This window comes from Schistocerca serialis, chromosome 6, assembly GCF_023864345.2.
Source record: "Schistocerca serialis cubense isolate TAMUIC-IGC-003099 chromosome 6, iqSchSeri2.2, whole genome shotgun sequence".
In the NCBI taxonomy this organism is placed as follows: domain Eukaryota; kingdom Metazoa; phylum Arthropoda; class Insecta; order Orthoptera; family Acrididae; genus Schistocerca; species Schistocerca serialis.
In genome coordinates, this window is record NC_064643.1 from 218,831,776 (window position 1) to 218,850,922 (window position 19,147).

Sequence of the window (19,147 nt, forward strand, 5' to 3'; positions counted from 1 at the left end):
GTAGTTTTCTCTCTTCCAGAATTTTAATTATAATGACTTTTTCATTTCGTTAGAGAGATCCCTTTCGCAGTGCAGTATGATTTCTTTGTTCATAGAAGTAGCTACTCTTGTAGTATCATAAGAAATCAGCACAAAGTAATAAGGCGTTTGATTGAGTCATTAAGTTACAATTGTAAGAAGAATTTTGATAAGTTTAATGTATTTAATGTTATATTTTAAGTACAGTTAAGAAGTATATGCTTATAAATAATAGGGAACTTCTTATGTGTTAGTATTTTTAATTTTCACGCATGTAAATTTTTCAGAATTAAAAAGGGGTGATTGGGGAAGGTAAGTAAGACTTTCTCCCAGCCACCATCACACACACACACACACACACACACACACACACACACACACACACACACAGAAAACCATTCTGTCAGTCATCCACAATGGGAACTGCTAGGGAAAGCTTTGCACTAAATATGTGAATGTATAGTGTGCAATCAGAAAGTATTTTTTGCAAGGTTTCTTCAAAATTTAAAAATAATTCTGGAGCTGTATTTTCTGGTATGGTCACTAGATAATAGCATCGGAGAGTTGTAATTCAACATTAATAATTATGTATTTTATACAGCATGTAACAAACGTATGGGCAAATTTTTAGGAAACATTTTTTACACAGAGAGGAATATGTTTTATATGGACATGGGCCTGGAAACACTTTATTTTCATGTAACAGCTTATTTCCTACTCCACTTTTCTCACAGAGAGATGCATTCTTTATACATAGATGAATGTGTGTTATGTGGACATGGAGTCAGGAACACTTTACATGAAATTATGTTCTTGCAGCTGACAACCACCCTATTGTCAGCATAAAACAATTAGCTGCGAGGAGTAATATTGACCACATGACTGTCAGGAGAGGACTGCATGAGAACCTGTTGTATCCATACCATGAACAGCATGTGCAGGCACTATCAGCACCAGATTTTCCTGCACAAGTACACTTATCTGAATGGTTCATTCAACAATTTGTCAATCCTGATTTTAATACATATCTGGTGCTCACAGACTTTTCAAAGTAGACGATTAACGTGCTGAAGAGTTGTAGAAACAGCTCTAACATGGAAATAAAACATTTATTTCCTCTACATGTAAGGAATATTCCCAGAAAATTTGGCAAGACCTTTTCGTTACACCCTGTATATATCACGCATACCATTTGTTCAATTAGACATATTTCAATTTGAGGACGATATGAAATTAATGAGTTCATAAAGTATTGTAAAACTTGTTTAGATTAAATACCTTTACAGCCTTCAGTTTAAATATGTATAGAAATTTGTGGCAATGTATGGTTCTGAGTAGTATTAAATTATCACTTCAGCAAAAATTAAGTCTTTATGAATTCTTTCTGAGCACCCCCTCAGTTATGTCACATCTTTAAAAAATTCTTGTGTTTTGCAGACAAGGGTGATGCTTTTCACATGGCTGTAATCAGGAAAAGATCCCCAAATGGGAACAATGTGAGTGATGTAGTTGGTCAGATGGATTACATTTTGATCAGGCTGAAAGCAGCCATTAGTGAGTCTATGATGGACATCCTATTCCCCATGCCAGATGGATGGAAGCTACACCCCCTCGTCAACTATAGGAATCATGGTGGTACAGCGACACAGTCAGTGCACTCTGCCTAGGAAACTGTGTTGTATGTGAACTTATAACATTCATTAGGTTAGGTGTCAGACTTAGGAGGAAACTACTCTATTTCAAACTCTAAATTGTGTCTAACAGCTGTAGCACTGTACCCATTATAAATTGTTTCTCATGTCCACCAACGTATACTACCACCTGATACTTCGATTCTTTTCATATTAAGGAGCTCTGTTTTGAAGAACCCATTTCAGAGTGAGCTATTACATGTATTTTACTAACATAACTTGCAACTTATATGTCAGTTCATAGAGCTATGGTTAGTGTGGGCTCTGAATGTCAACAATGAGGAGAGAACTCTGTTGCACTGGTGCATACACAATTGCTGTAAAGGACTTGATCGCATTATACATTTTTCAACATTTTGTTTCACAATATATCTACTGTATTTGTTGAAGTTTTCCCCCCGTGGATGCATGTTCTCAAAGGAAATATTGGTCTACATCTTCACTGCCTGGCATTACAACATATGCCATCCATAATAATCAACCACATACTTCATAAGCATTGTGGATTTGATGATTGTGCTTGCTTTGTTTCAGTCAAAGTTTCAACTATGCTCTAATTACCTAGAGTCCTGTCTTTGGCACTTGCACATTTACTCTACAGTGTAAAATGATTTTTAAATATTGCAATCTGAAATGCTGCCAGGCAAAATGTTGGAGCAAGAATATCACACACAATGATGGAAGATATCTACAGCTTTTTCTTCTATTTAGTCAGTTGCCACCCCACTAACTCTCTTTCACTGCTGCAACAAAGTAGTTTTTCAGCTTTTCTATCTGAGCTGTCCCTGTAATAAGTAAGAAAGATGAGAACTGTGTGCCTCCTCAAAAAGCTGTTGTCCACCATCAGTCTTTGAAATAGGAACTGGTCTACACTAAAACACCTCAGATGAACTGACTGATAACCTGTATGCTAGGGTTCTGTACTAGATCTGGGACACCAATTGAATGAGTGTGCAACAAAAGCAGCCACCAAACAATATTATACAGTCAATTAGTTGTTTGAATCTTGCTGCCTTTCATGTAGAGTCAAACGGTCAAATTAGGCAAGTACACGAAGCACATGCTCTATGAGGTATGATCATCATAAGCCACTCCAGTAATATTAGCATATGGGAGGTCAGCAAACACGATGGGTAATGTGGGAGGTGTCCAGATACTTTTTTTTTTTTTTTTTAAAATATTGAACAGAACTATGTAAACCTTTGGGAGAAACGATGTTACAAAACATTTCACTGAAGAGACTGCCACCACTGAACTCTTGCAGGAGGGAAAACGGGGAGGGGGGGGGGGGGGGAGGCAGCAGCAGCAGCAGCAGCAGCGAGCAGCGGCTGTTACTTTTGTTCCAATACTGTAGTGTAACTGCAATTATGCCCGGAGAGCAATGAATTCAGCATAACATGCAGTTCATGTTGCAGTATCTCAATTAGCCAAACAATTCCACTTAGGCCAACCTAATTTATGAGAACTACAATATCAACACCTCTAGATTCTCAAGAAGGGCAGTCCTACAAGTATCTTTTGAGTCTTGTCCTCTCTAGTTTCATAGCAACATTTTTTAAGAAGATTGTTAACCACTGGCTCACTTTGATTCTAAAAGCTACGGAGTTTCTTAACTTTCCAAAGCAGGCACATGAGAACTTTCCACCATGACAATGTTGTTGAAGGTGGCTTTAAAGCAAGCTTTTACATGAAAGCAACACTTAAGAAGCATTTTTTCAACCTTAAAGGCATACTGTCCTTGAACAGTTCCATGAGGACACATGTCTATTTTTATAAGGTCCTGATCATCACAGGTTTCAAATAGGGAACACCTGTCTAATGATTCCCAACAGGACAATCTGTCCTTCCAGGAAGCGTTTCAATTGCAGTTAATAGTGCAATCAATCACCAAAATTAGAGACCCATTAAAAGTGGATCTTATTTAAGGATGAAGTGCTGCATTTTGTTCCCATTCCATGTTCGCAACAATTGTCCACCATTTAAAATTTAGTGTTTGAGGTTTAGACAATAGAGAAGAATGTACTTTAGTAGATTCTCTAATGACAAAATCTTTTAATTACTGATCTGCACATACTATATATTTATGTTCTATCTATTTTGAAACCAAGGAACAACACCGAACAGTGTTGTTACCACATCTAAGGAGTAATCGTGCAATGCAGGCTTTTATAAACCAGTATTTGCATTTTTGTTTTTATCAGCTTCAGGTCATGGTCCACGTCACTTTCCTACATAATGTTTTGTCTTCCACTGCTGGCAACATCATCAGAGGCAAAAGACACTCAAAGCAGATAGAAGTTCAGACAAATGAACCATTTATACATATCTACAGCAGTTGGTTTGAGACATCAGACCGCTGCCTATACACCAACATATATTACGGGACGTGTCTAATAGTTTTCTGTCAAAGTTGTTTTTGTGTCCTATGGCCTCTGCATCTTAGCAGAATGATTATTAGGTCTTGATAAAATCTTAGTACCTGAGAAATGGATATAGTTGTTTCCTGCTCCCAGTGCATGATCTGCTACTGCCAATTTATCTGTATTGCCCATATGATAATTGCTAATGTTCCTTACGGCTGATTTTATATACTGCTGCTGTGGCAAGCATCAGAGGTGTAGGTTCTTAGCCATTTTCAAATCTTTGTTGTTGGTTTCAGTGTTATGTCAATACCGTGTCTTCTCAGTACTCTGCTGATGCAATCGCACTTTTTATGAAAACATGAATGAGGGGATTAGTCTGCCCATAGTACTTACATAATTAAACCCTTACCTAGGTTATGTAGGGATGAGGATTTTTATCACTTTAATAAGAGAAATAACTGAATTATGAGAATGATAAATAAGCACAACAAATGTATACAAATATCTACTAACAGGTCTAAGCAATGTAATGATCTTGAGTGCTGTGTGTTTTACTTTGATCATATCAGTGGCTGATAGCAATTGTAATGCCCTACAAGAAATTATACTGTATGTTATCACATTTATTTGTTGAAAATGAGAATGTTGCAGGACACAGACTTTCTTAAAGCTTTCAGTGACCCTCATTTATTAGCAGTCTCTCTCTCTCTCTCTCTCTCTCTCTCTCTCTCTCTCTCTCTCTCTCTCTCTAGCACGCATTCACACACGAAATCCACCTACATACCTGCAATACTTAAAGAATTATTTTGTTTTTATTTGTGAGTGCATGATACTGGACACAAAACAAAGAAGCACATTCTATTCTGTCATACATACAAATCATTTCATAAAATATACACACATTTCCTATTACACTGGTGGTTACTTCCATATTATGTGAAAACTTTCGAAACAAGGACAGTATCCACATGAAAACTGTGGACTGGAAAAATGTAATTCACATTTGTGGCAACTGGTCAATAGATGTAGCAAACTTAAAATCTTCTGGGAAGAGCTTAGCAGCATGTGGATACATCAGTTTATACGACTGCCGAATAGTCACATCTGCCACACCAGCAATGTCACCAATTTCTTTCTGACTGCGTTTAGCCTCTGAAGCCTGAAATTACAAAACCATCTATAACAATTATCTGATCATGGCTGCATCTGTGCATTATGTATAAAGTAGTAATCATTTTAAAAATATGAAACACAAAAACATTTCTGAACTTTTTAGTTTCTGCACTGAAGATTGAAAAATAAAACAAATTCAACTACAGGGATCACTACAATCTTCAATGATCATGTCATATTTGTGTATTTTGAAATTAACTCTCCAAGTGTTTTATAACTAGGAACTGACCTGTGATGCCATGTAAATGGCTGCCGCAGCCACAGAAATTGGTGACCGACCGGGTGCAATGTCCAACTCGACTGCTTTTCTTGCAATGTGTGTCGCTGCACGTTGTACCATATTGGGCAACCCTAGAAGAAAAAAGTGTTTAACAGAAAGGAGAAACTCAAGTATTCTGACAAATTAGTTTTGGGATTATTTTATGCTGTTTTCCCAATTTGTGCCTTAAACGATATCAAAATTAAATGGGGTAAGACAAGAAATCCTCTTGCACTACATATGAGGGGTAGTCAAAGATTTAATTGCCACTTCGAAAAAATAAAATTACGTATATATTTTATTTGTTTGCAGGTGCATGTCTGCAGTCCCAGTACCCATTAAAATCACTACACCACAGTACCATATAATGCCACTAGAGGAGCCGAAAGAAAATGGGGCAGCCCACCAATAAATTGGAAATGGGCTGTGCCACTTTGTTTTCACTCTTCTGGTAAGATGCTACAGCACTTTGGCATCCAGATTTCAATATGTACTAGAAATGTAGATACGTACCAGCAAACAAAGAAAAAAAAAATCACATAAGTGGAGAGGATAACTGAAAACTTATGATTACCAATCTGATAGTTGCACTTTTCTATGCTGAAAGGCGGCCCACTGTGAGGAAAGTTTACTTAATGACATGGCACAAACAAAAACTGCTAAATTGGATTTTCTTTTTACCACAGTGAAAAATGAATTTCAATTTCATAAGTATTATTAACTGCATATATAAGAATATAAAGTGTCAAGCAATTTTGAACACTTTTTATGAAGCACCACACTACAGTTAAATAATCAAATCAGAGTTATTTTGGGCCAACAATATTTAGTAGACAAACATATTTAAAGTATATAGACTACTTTTTCTAACTGAAATTATTGCTACAACATAAATCTAATCTTTTTGATATATGGTGGTCAGAGGGTAATGGAAAAGTTTACATATGGCAGTTTCAGGAGAGAGAGAAAGAATTGAACTTACCAAGGTTGGAGCAGAAACGTAACATGAAGTCACTAGTGGTGATAATTTCCACATTAGTTTCCAAAGCTTTCAAAATCAATTTGAAACAGCGACCAATCTCCTTTTTACTTATCTTGCTAACAGCACAAATCTCCTGAGAAGGGAATATATATATGTATAAGAAGGAAGTCTTCACAGATCACTGCACACATCAAATCTTATTAGCTTTACAGACATAAGCTACCATAATGAATTACGAATCAAAAACTGCTATTTCCATCAATGATGAGGAATTTCCTCTCATGATATCTGATTGTCAACTTGTAACTTAAATTTGGAAATGCTAAGATATTCCTCTACATTCATTATTTTTACTAAAGCACACTGTTAAATATTTACATAAAACACCAAATGCTAAATTTAAGTCGCCATTAGGTTGAGTTCCCTCAACCAAAAATCTCTGGCAGCCTGTCATAAGAGTGACTTTTCTACTCATCCAACTTGGGGAATGTTCATATAGTACCCCCAAAGAATGCTTCTACAGGAAACATGCTAGATTCATTTCATTTTAGCACACCCGAAAAACCCAATCTTTCTGCAGCAATCAATGCTTTATGTAGCAAGCCTCCAGTTTTGTGGTTGCAAAAAAACTATTATATGTAAAACGAAGCTCGAAATTGTATGACATTAAAAACAGTGTTGTGGGCTAGACCACGTTGATGCCATCAGAAAACAATCAATATAGCCCATGTCACTGATTGATAAGGAGGATTCAGCTACTCCCATCAGCTGTACCACCATATTCATCCTTCTAATGAAGATTTTCTGCCATATGATTGGAGTGGACCACCCAACAACAGGTGCAATCATACCATTGTGTTCAATCAAGTGAATAAAAAGCTGCACCACTGGTATCAATAATCATTGCTGTGATGTGGCTTGTCTCAACAGCTTAATTCTAAAAATGCCCTCAATTGATATCAGCCTGCGGCTGAAGTTTCTCTTTGTGCATCACAAAAATATAACTAATTAGTTATAACAACCGAAGCTGGCTGCACCTCCTCTTCTGCAAATATTGACACACTTCTGGACCAAAAGTACAATTAGTACTAACTCAGCATATAAAAGAAAATGAAATGAAAAGATCTTATGGCATTATTGGCCTGCAGATCCCATTTCATGCTGTTCGGTTGCCTGGAGTAAGTCTTTCTATTTTACTCCAATTTGGCACTTGCGCATCAATGAAGAGGAGACAAAACTATGCAAACATCACAATCCACTCCCCAAGCGAAGAAAATCTCCAATGTGGCAGGAAACTGAACCTGTGTCCCAAGGATCCACTGTCAGTGATGCAAACCACTAGATCATGGGCTAACAGAAAATTTTTGTGGTAAGTTCCTATGGGACCAAACTGCTGAGGCCATTAGTCCGTAGGTTTACACATTACTTAATCTAACTTAAGCTACAGGCAACACACACACGCCCACACATGCGCCCACACACACGCACCCAAGGGAGGACTCAACCCTCCATCGGGGGCAGCCACACGAATCGTGGCCAGGTGCCTCAGGTCGCACGGCTACCCCATGCGGCCGCAAGCTAACGGAAAATGTACTGTCTCACTAGTGTACATTTGTATTTCACAGTAATAACTAGTTTTGAAGCCTTGTGTAATGTACGCACAGTAACTAGGCATTTTTTACAGATGTCACAAACAAAATATACAAACAATATACTTCTGTTCATGCTTATGTTTGCTATCACACAGCAAGCAGAAGTTAACTGATTGTTTATTTACAGTACGAAATCCTCAAAATGACACATTGCAAACAAAAGGTGAGAGAAAAACAATGGCACACCACCTCTGCTAGAGACTTGTTCAAGACAATGACGCAGGATTCCTTTACTTTTCTCTAAATGCTCAATGAGTATTATTTATGGGGGAGAGGGGGCAATTAAGAGGAACAGGAATTGCTGATTGAGGCTTTTACAATATAAGTTTCATCTTTCACCACAATAAAAGAGACAAATTTATTGGTAAAACGTTACTGTGTGAGAACTATGAACACACAGTACAACAGATGTGACAATAAACAAATGCAATTACAACTAATTCACACTCTTAATAAGAACAGAAACATACCTTAAAGGTACGTGGTACACCTTCCTGTCTGCAAGCTATATACAAGCAAGCAGATGCAATAGCATCATTGGCCCGCCCTTTCAGATTTTTCCCATCATGTACTTGTTTGAACAAATTGTTTGCACGATCCACAATTGTCCTTGGGAGATTTATACGATCAGCCATAGTAGCTATTTCACGGAATGCATTTAATAGTGCTCTATCTGAACTGCTAACCTGTAATAAAAATAATAAAATACAAAACTGCAATTTTATAAATTTAAAATTCAAAACATTTCACATTATAGATGACATATGAAATGCATTACATCTTCATTTTGATCCTAAAACATACACTTGTGTATTTTCATTTGTGCAGATGATGCACAGGACAGATAATGCTAAACTGAGACAAAATGTTGGCCAGTGCTTACCTTCAGGAGGCTCAATTTGTAATACTGCCAATATCAACAATTTAGGAAAAAATACATTGCTACTTACCATAAAGAAGACACATTACATTGCACACAGGCACAATTATAAGTCACTTATATAAAGCTTTCGGCACAGCCTTCATCAGCAAAAGAGAAACACAAACCATTCATACACACAGGCAAACACACCTCATGCACACATAACCACCAACTCCGGCCGCTCAGGGCAGAAATGCCATTGGTTGGTTGGTTTGTTTTTGTTATTGCTGTTTTTGATGAAAGAACAGGACAGTCCAAATGTACAGGCCACTTTCATACTTTCAGTGGCTGTTTGGATGTTACTTGACAAGATTTTTCATCACAAAGTCTAGGTAAAAGGATCACATCACAAAATTAAACAAATATGTAAGGTACAGCATCTTCCTGATATGAATTACAGAACATGCTTACAGGGAGACTGCCACAAGAACACACAAGTGTCCAAAAAGTAACTTGACAGAAATTATAAATGAAGCATGTGTGTACTAGGGCCAAAATCCAGTATCATAGTTGAAATTTATAGAAGATTAAACTTCTATGATAATTGTATAGAGACCTCATGATATGCGACAGTGCCTACCTGCATTGTCCATAAAGGCTATTATCAAAGTCTTGTAGGATAGCTATAAACTGAATCCAAGGAAATATGCAAATGATGTACACTACGCAGATTTTAACGTGATGTGCCTTTTCCACCACATTTACTACCACAACATGTCATTCTTAACGGTTCAAAATCTGCAGATGTAGAGGTAATTTCGGGAGTACCGCAGGGAAGCGTGATAGGACCTTTATTGTTTACAATATACATAAATGACTTAGTTGACAACATCGGTAGCTCCGTGAGGCTATTTGCAGATGACACGGTTGTCTACAAGAAAGTAGCAACATCAGAAGACTCGTACGTACTCCAGGAGGACCTGCAGAGGATTAATGCATGGTGCGACAGCTTTCCCTAAACGTAGATAAATGTAATATAATGCGCATACATAGGGGCAGAAATCCATTCCAGTACGATTATGCCATAGGTGGTAAATCATTGGAAGCGGTAACGACCGTAAAATACTTAGGAGTTACTATCCGGAGCGATCTGAAGTGGAATGATCACATAAAACAAATAGTGGGAAAAGCAGGCGCCAGGTTGAGATTCATAGGAAGAATTCTAAGAAAATGTGACTCATCGACGAAAGAAGTAGCTTACAAAACGCTTGTTCGTCCGATTCTTGAGTATTGCTCATCAGTATGGGACCCTTACCAGGTTGGATTAATAGAAGAGATACTCCTCCTCACCAGTCCACTATACACCGACAAACACAATACCAGTCCAAAGTAAACAACATCCATCAATTCAAAAGAATTAACACAGACACTGCTGAATAATAATTCATGCGTGCATACTGGTCGTTATATATAAAGTCAAAATATTCTCACAGATATGTTACATATGAACTTCGTGAACAACAAACAGTTGTATGGGTGTCAAAATAGTAATAGTGAGCTGCAACTTTTCTATACAGAAGGCAATATTTTAGAGATAGTACACTAATTCACAAATCAATTTTAACACAATCCAAGCTAGCTGGCGTAAGCATGAAAATTTTGGGTTATGTCTGACAATTTGGAGACTGGCGCACTGTCATATTGCGATGGTTTCACTTTATGTATACGCCTTGAGAGTAACCAATTTATGAGTACAAGTGCCATATTGGAGATTATGGTAAATAATGCAAAAATCTTAATGGTTTAATCAATTATTGAAGAATGTTATGCATAAAAATTAGGACAACAAAAGTATAATGGCCAAGGTCAGAATCTAACAAGCACAGAGGCAAAATCTACAATGTAAAACGTAAATGGCAATGAACTATGGTCACAAACTTTGAAGTTACTTACCTGGTGTGTGTGTGGTGCGCGCGCGAGAGAGAGAGAGAGAGAGAGAGAGAGAGAGAGAGAGAGAGAGAGAGAGAGAGGGGGGGGGAGGAGGTGTTACTGAGGATTAGATTTTTTACCCTTAACACAAAAATGCAAACAGTTATTTCTGTTTCAGATATACTGCATCATTTATTTATCATGTTACCACAGACCCCAGGCTAAAGTCTACATCAGGGGCAATGGCTGTCACATCAGTGCTTATCTACTGCTCATAAGTTGACAACGTGTCAGTTTTGTGTAGCCAGTGGGACGATTCTTTGGCATAACCAATGAGAGGCGAGAAGAGAGAGAATGTATGTCTAGCACTGAAATTGAAACCATTGTCTTGTTTCTTGTATCAGTGAGTTTCGCGAGAAATATTTCGTGATTTTGGCACTGAGTACTATGAAGCAGACTGATTTAAGTGATTTAGTTCTGCACAGCAGTCTCATTCGTTGTTGTGTGTCTCATTGATTAATTTCAGAAAAACATAAATGTATCAAATATGGTGGTGGAGTGACTACACAATCAATCCGCCTGAGCTCACTCAGTAAGTGGATCAATATTTTTTTAATTAAATGATGGGAGAAGGTAGGTGGATCAATATTTATTCGTGAAAGAGTTGCATGATATATATATTTACTCATGCGGATCTACCTACCTTCTCCCATGATTTGTAATTAAAAAACATTGATCTACTTAGTGTGCTCGAACAGATCGATTGTGAAGGAACTAAGAGAATGGAAATATTTCAACACTTTTTTGAATATGTCATGGGTTGTGACACTGTACTTGGTTTGCAAATGCTAGCACAGTTTAAATAGCTCTGACTCAAACAATGAGCAATTACATTTATAATCCCCATTTACAGCAATGTTTCACTCTTTCTTCCGAATGTATTACTTCAAAACATCTCATCTGCCTGCTGGTCTCCCATTGGCTACATAACACAAACACGCCACTAGCCCTATTCTAGACTTTTACCCTGATCCCATCAAGAAGGTGAAGATTCAGGGACGCGGAACAAGTTCAGATATATATTAACATGACACAAAGACGTCATAGGAATTTAATCTTAATTCTGTATTAATACTTCACTGCTTAATGTTATTCACATTTATGCCACCTGAATTTGAGTAAATCAGTAAGAAAGCAGTTACGCTGAAAAAAAAAAAAAACTGAGCTGCCTTCCTACTTTAAGCATTACATAGCTGCTGTTTCTGCCTGTAGTAGCCCAATATATCAGTTACAGAATAAATACTACTACTCACTATGTAGCTAAACAAAAATTTTAAGTCCCTGAATCTAAGATTTTCAGAAAATTTGTAGAAAGAGTGGCTAATGAGATATGCTTTTAATTTTCTTTTGAATAGTATGAATTCTCAATTTCTTGTTTTACATTAGGAAGGAACTTGTTAAATATCTTACCACCAGAGTACATAACTCCATTCTGGATTCTGGACAAAGAAGAAAATCCTACATGAAAATTATTTTTGTGTTTTGTAGTATGACTATGTATACCACACAACAGAAAGTGAAAAAATGCAAAATAATGAACACACTTGTCTACACAATGGTAGATGCTTCTAAGGGCGTAACATGCTGAACTGAGCTGCTCTGTCAGTTTACCCATGTGTTTACTCCTTTTAACTTGTTATGCTGCTGAACTCCAAGGAATTTTACACACTGTACTTCACTTAATCTATGACCATTAATGTCTGCTTCTAATGTTAAAAATAATCATCATTCATCTGATATTACGTAATGAGTCTTTGTGAGGTCAAGACAAACAGTCAGCTGTGAATCACTTGTAGGCCTGCCTGTTCAGCTATCATTTATACTATGTCTGCTACTGTTCAGCTTGACTATAGTTTAGTACATTTGTGCCATCAGCAAAGATTACAGTTTTTGAAATGCCCTTTCGAGTCGTTGAAATCATTTATGTAGGTTAGAAATCATAGTGGGCCCAGTAATGATTCCTGTGGCACTCAACATGCTATGTTCCCTCATTTTCAAGTTATTTTCATGCCTGAGATAGGGTCCCTTAATAAGACCCTGGGCTTTGTTATGAACTTAAGATTTAAACCACAACATTAACACTTTAGTTTGCTAAGCAGAATTTTGTGAGCCATACAATCAAAGGGAGGGTTGGGGTAGAGGATCTCACTCAGAAGCAAGCAGGGACAGTTTGCCCAGTGCACAATGAAGTGGCAGAGTAGATGGAAGGGAGAAAGAGAACAGAGAGACTGCAGAGAGGAAGGTGTGGTGCAGAGTGAATGAATGTGGTTCATGGGTTATGGGGGCAGAGGTGAATGTGGGCATCATACATGTGCTAGCAGAGAGCGATGCTGGGGTATTAGAGCTCAAAGGTGTTGTAAGGACAATTCCTATCTACATAATACAGAGAGACTGTTTTTGGGGGAAGAAGCCAGATGGCATGGGTTGTGAAGTGGCCACTGAAGTCTCAGCAGTGTTTTCAACTAACTGGTGCTCAACACTGCTCTTGGTCAAACTGCATGTGCCAGAGAGAGCTAGTTGTTCTACATCCCTTTCCCACGGGGTTTGTAGTGTTGACAGATTGCCAACACTACGCATATTATTTAAGGGAGGCGGCCATTAAGCAAGCAGGCGGACTTGATGGTCTGAAACAGGATACTTATGAATGCTATAAAGAAAAGTACGTAGCTGCTGGAATACTTAACTTTAATCCACCATTTGTATACAGCGTTCTTGATGAGACATTTCATACGATAACTATCAAACTATCAATTGCTATGGCGCCTTGCTAGGTCGTAGACTTTGACTTAGCTGAAGGTTATTCTAACTATCTGCTCGGCTAATGAGCGATGCTTCGTCAGTGTAGTCGCTAGCAATGTCGTCCGTACAACTGGGGCGAGTGCTATTCCGTATCTCGAGACCTGCCTTGTGGTGGCGCTCGGTCTGCGATCACACAGTGGCGACACGCGGGTCCGACATGTACTAATGGACCGCGGCCGATTTAAAGCTACCACCTAGCAAGTGTGGTGTCTGGCGGTGACACCACAGGGTTGCTACCTCACCTGCCAACTGTCAACCACCCTGCCCCATCCCTTCCTCCTGCTCCCCTCCTCCTCTCTTCTCACTCACTCCATTCAACACAACCCCTCACCGCATGAGACCTTGTGCCAGTAGAATGTAGTCTGCCAGGAAAATGTAACTGTGGAAATCTGTGTGTATTCTGTTAGTTCTGAACAAGCATTCGTCTGAAAGCTCAGCAACATTATGAGCTTTGGTTATGTGTCTACTAACGACTCAATGTCTCAAATATACGACGAGTCATTATCTCTACTCCTTCCATAGGATACAAACAATGGAAAATCCAGGTCAGAACGCAACAATATATTCAATAGAACAGAAATGTCACTGTCAGAGATTACTATCGGCTGCCAACAAGGTGTGCCAGCTAATTTTCTCTGTAGTATTTCTATTGCCCGCAGCTAACGACGTACTGTACATTGCAAATGACATTTTTCCCAGGTAATATCATTTGCATGCTACCTGACTGCTAGTATTTTGTGGTTGTAGTCGTGTTAGAAACTACGTGGTACATTCACCTCATACGTATGTTACTGGGTAGTCAAAATACCTGTTACCCCAGCATCTTAATCTCACAATCACTCAAAGCAGTTATCAATCCTCTAGAAGTTTAATCTTAACAAAATTACATTGAAATTTGAAGAAAATTCTTACCGTTCGGCGGTTCTGATACTTTGAAACTCCAAAACCATCAAATGAAGCATCACCACGACCTGGACCAATCATTGTTGATAGATCTGAGCCATTAAGTAGTGGATTTTCTGGTCCACCAACTCGAGATGGGTCAGCACCAGCTTTTTCATTGCTGAATGTCCGCCATTCAGACCCAACATCAATCACCCTAATTGGAAAAAGGAATAATCATTTTCTAATTATCTCTGGATGACATATTCATTCTAGGATACAGCACCACTATTTCTTATTACTGAAGATGTGTATGCTAAATTATTAAAGAGCTTCAACAACAGTGTTAAAAATCTCTGAATCTGCTTTGTGTGTCACAGTCTTTCTGAATGGAACAATATCAAAATGTGTTCAATGGTATAAATACAATTCCAAGCTTTCCAACAAACTCAATATGTACACCTTGGAAGAAGTGCTTACATCATCCAGGCATGAAAGTAGTGAATAATACACCTTATCAGCTTTTGACAGTGACACTAACAAATTGTCAGCACTATGTAATCACTAAAGTGACTATGGCATATAATCACATATATATAAAAAATCAGAATCTGTGAGAATATACTTGTTGGTTTACAGAGAACAAACGACAATCTTGTTACTAATGTTTTAAAACGGATTAAAAGCAGACAATAGGGAAGAAAATAGAAATCATGAGTAGAGACTGTAAATACAACTACGGAATGCACAAATAAAATTGTCACGACATTTGATGACTTACGCAGCTTGGAATAAAACTATGACCTTCCAATGTTGAATTTGGTCTCTGCTACACATAAGTCTTATCCTTTTTTTAAAAAAAACTTATTTATTTATTTTTTAAGTGTCAACAGTGTGATCACTGATCAAAGCAGAGCACCAGTACCACAAGCTTCACTACAGTGTGTTAACTGTAAGTTGATCAATTGCCAGGGTGGGGGGGTGGGGGGGTGTAGCAGAGGAATCAATTCCACAGGATCGGTTCGAGAACATATTACCTAACAAGTGACTTATCTTTCAGTTCCCTGACCCTCTTTCCCTTCATACACTTTCACCCATTTCAGTTTTCACTACAATCTGTGATGCACAATGTACACATATATTGCACTTTGGGGTCGACCAAAGCGTCCGATCCCACCCGTCGGCTTTGACCCGTGACGACGGCGCGGAATTTAGTTTGTGAGAGTGGCGTGTTTATAGGTGTCATTTTGATGCGACCGGCGGTGCTCTCTGGTGGTGTGTTAGGTGATGTTTTTGGTTTAGTTTGAGAGTGTGGTGCCATGTGTGAATTTTGGTAAATTGCTTTTTTTATGTCTTTGGTAGGTATGGATATGACTGACAGGGTCAACAGTTTTCGTTTGTCGGCTATGATGGGGGACAGTGCGTTGTCTCTAATAAAATTTCTTCAACTATTCGGATTTTTGGATGAAGACGCTAAGTGTTCAGTACGTCGTGAAGAAATGAGGCTAACTTAAAGTTCCGGCGTCTCAGACCATGGACGGCTGTATGTGGAGATGTCGTAAGGATAACACGGCAAGGGAAACGTTCGATCCCAATGTGTGGCTGTGAATGTTGGTATTGGGAGATGTTTTAGAGCTATGTAGGTCAAGGGCAGTGTCTGATTCCAGATTATATTGTGTTTAGTGGTATTTGGGGAGTTTTGTGATGTCTGTTTTTCTCGTCATTTTTTGTTGTTTTGTATGGGGGTAGTGTGTCTAAATTTGTCCATATTTAGTTTGTCCCCATAAAACCCCCTATTTCCTGCGCTTGTCCCATTAGTGTCATTAGGCTTTTTGTGGAACGTGTGTGTGTTTGTTTTTCGATGTATTTTCGTCCTCATAATGTGTACGTAACGACTTTATATGCGCCATATTGGAACCATGGTTTATGGTCGTTTCCGCCATATTTGTGACGTCATTGGTCAAAGCAGACGGGCGGGATCGGACGCTTCCGTATTTCCGCACTTTGGTGCCCTCCTCAGCTTGGAACCCACGCAGCCGCTACTAAATGGGATACAACCTGTACAGAAAACTTACAGCTGTGGCCCCTCTGGTGCCCCTCTCAGCTTGTCATCCCAAGCAGTGGGTAGTGTCACTTGGGTTTTAAACTGGCCCTGAAAGTTTGGTCTTCACACAGTCTGCTACAGATTGTGAGAGGAACGAGCCTCATTTGCTTGCCTCAATAGTGCAAACACATTAACCCGTGCTTCAGGATTCCTCAAAAGCAGAAATCATGCACGGAGGTAAAATTCCTTAAATGTTGTTTATAGTCTAAAACAAAATCTTTCTACTTAATAACATGTTTAATACAGGTCCTCACTGCAACAATTATGTACACTTATCACAAGGAAGCAGACAAGAATGGCTACCTCACATACTCTTGTCAATTACCTAACAATTGCTACAATTAAAAGCAAATGACTACCTGCCACGCCTTCTGAGTTGTACTGATCCAGGTCTAGGGAAATGACGTTCTTTGCAAGCTAGGTATAGTGTCATCTGCTGAAAAAGCAGATAGGACATGTACTGGCAGAAGATGGTACAGCAGCAGAATGAATTCCAACTTGTCTCTAGAGCTACTACTGGGCATTGCTTAAACATTTGTTATTCCTAATATGCTACATTCTACTTTGGATAGTGTGCACTGTAGCACATCAAGGTTAACCGAAACATTTTCTATTGAATGCACTTTCCTGGAGGAGGATATCAGTGTTTAACATGCAGTCAACAATGAGGTCTTTAGCAACAGAGCACTAGCTCAGTTTATGGAAGGATGAAGAAGGAAAATGGCCATGCCCTTCCGCAGGAAATCCTCTCGGCATCTGCCTTAATCAATTTGAGGAAATCACAGAAAACCTAAATCAGCATGGCTCCTCAGGTTTGAACCATCGTCAGCCTGAATGTGAGTCCAGTATGCTAACCACTGTGCTAACCTGCCCAGTAATGCACTTTCCTCACTTATCTAGAAATTAAACTAAAATTATCACTTGCTTTGCACTGAAACTTACATGTTATGTTCAATTCATAACTTAAGCTACTATCTTACTATGCATCTGAATATATTATTATAAATGTAGCCCACTTGAAATAATATTAATAACAATTTCTGCTGTACATTCCACTTGCAGTAGGAAGGTTGTGGTTAAAAATGACTACGTACTAGAAACGCAGTAACCTTGTATTCATCAGGAACTATTATTGGATGAAAATCCTATTGCTTTGTTTACCACAGCTAAGATTGACTTTTCCTCCTCATGCTCTGCTTTGTCCCTACAAATGTAATTACCGAGAGGCAAAAACCAATAGTAATTTCAAAAAATATCATAACCCCAGAAGTTACAATAATTCTCCTTTTCAGCCAAATTCACAGTTCACTCCACTTTTGGTAACAGCTCTGCCAGTATTATTTAATTTGGATCATTCAATTCTGACTACTACACATTCCTCCTTGCAGAGACAACACTGGTGATTCACATGGAAAAACACATGATTATTTACATCCAACATAGAACTATACGTATCCCCAAGCACAAATGACGTTTTGGGAAGATCAGGTTGTTATTAACACGAAATATACATGGGAGATGTCCGTCAACATTCCGTCCATAAAACTGCATGTACCACTTTAACTTCTCGCAGTTCGACAAGTTCTGAGAACGAATAATCTCAAGGAGTTGAAAAAAATGACAGGATAACAAAATCTTCGTTATACAGAACAAATGGTGCACCATAAACCACTGAACAGCACTTTATTTCTACCACAATTATAGCTGTCGACTAACCTGTCTCCAACCACTAATCCACACTCCGAACAAATCTGATCTCCAGCTCTGTAATCCTCTATAAGTGGAGCATCTGGATGCGCGTAGCAACAAATCTTGTTTGTGTCGAATCTGGAAGCAAAACACGAACACCATTACGATCTATACTGAATACTGTACATCTTCAACAAAGCCTTCGTTATGATCTGGTAATTACCTAGATGAACTCGCCATTCTGTTCGTCCTACTGTGTTTCAACAATAAAACTCTTACATTACGACACACATAACACTTCCTCTAGCAAACTTTGGCAGCAAAACAGAGATAATACATTAAGGCTATCAGAGACTATTAGTTGATCTGTCAAGTGTCAAGTACGTTTCCCGCTAAAGACGATGCCCTAATTGCACTCATTACTAGCGTCAAACCTATTATCGCCAAATAGAGGTATATTCGCGCAAATATCTGACAAACAATAAATCGCTGCAAATGTGGTATGTTCACACAAAACAAGTTTCAATTTACTGCTCGCACGCCATCTGACGGTCAAGAAAACAGTTTCAGCGACAAGCGACTGGGCTGCTACAATGTCAAAGTTGGTTTCATTTATTCAGGAATTCGTAAAAAATTCTGTTGTGGAAAACAAGCAAGAAACAGTACGACCGATCAAATTGGTCT

The 19,147-nt window shown here is 38.4% G+C and overlaps 1 protein-coding gene across 1 annotated transcript; it reads right to left on the reverse strand.

Moving 5' to 3' along the window:
- Positions 1 to 4,865: 4,865 nt before the first annotated feature.
- Positions 4,866 to 18,835, reverse strand: LOC126484195 (transcription initiation factor IIB). The gene is made up of 7 exons (XM_050107609.1): positions 18,687 to 18,835; positions 18,491 to 18,601; positions 14,701 to 14,887; positions 8,609 to 8,824; positions 6,487 to 6,619; positions 5,475 to 5,596; positions 4,866 to 5,231 (listed from the first exon to the last, which is right to left on the reverse strand). The coding sequence occupies exons 1-7, from the start codon at positions 18,701 to 18,703 to the stop codon at positions 5,070 to 5,072; spliced, it is 948 nt and encodes a 315-aa protein (XP_049963566.1). The 5' UTR covers positions 18,704 to 18,835; the 3' UTR covers positions 4,866 to 5,069.
- Positions 18,836 to 19,147: the final 312 nt, after the last annotated feature.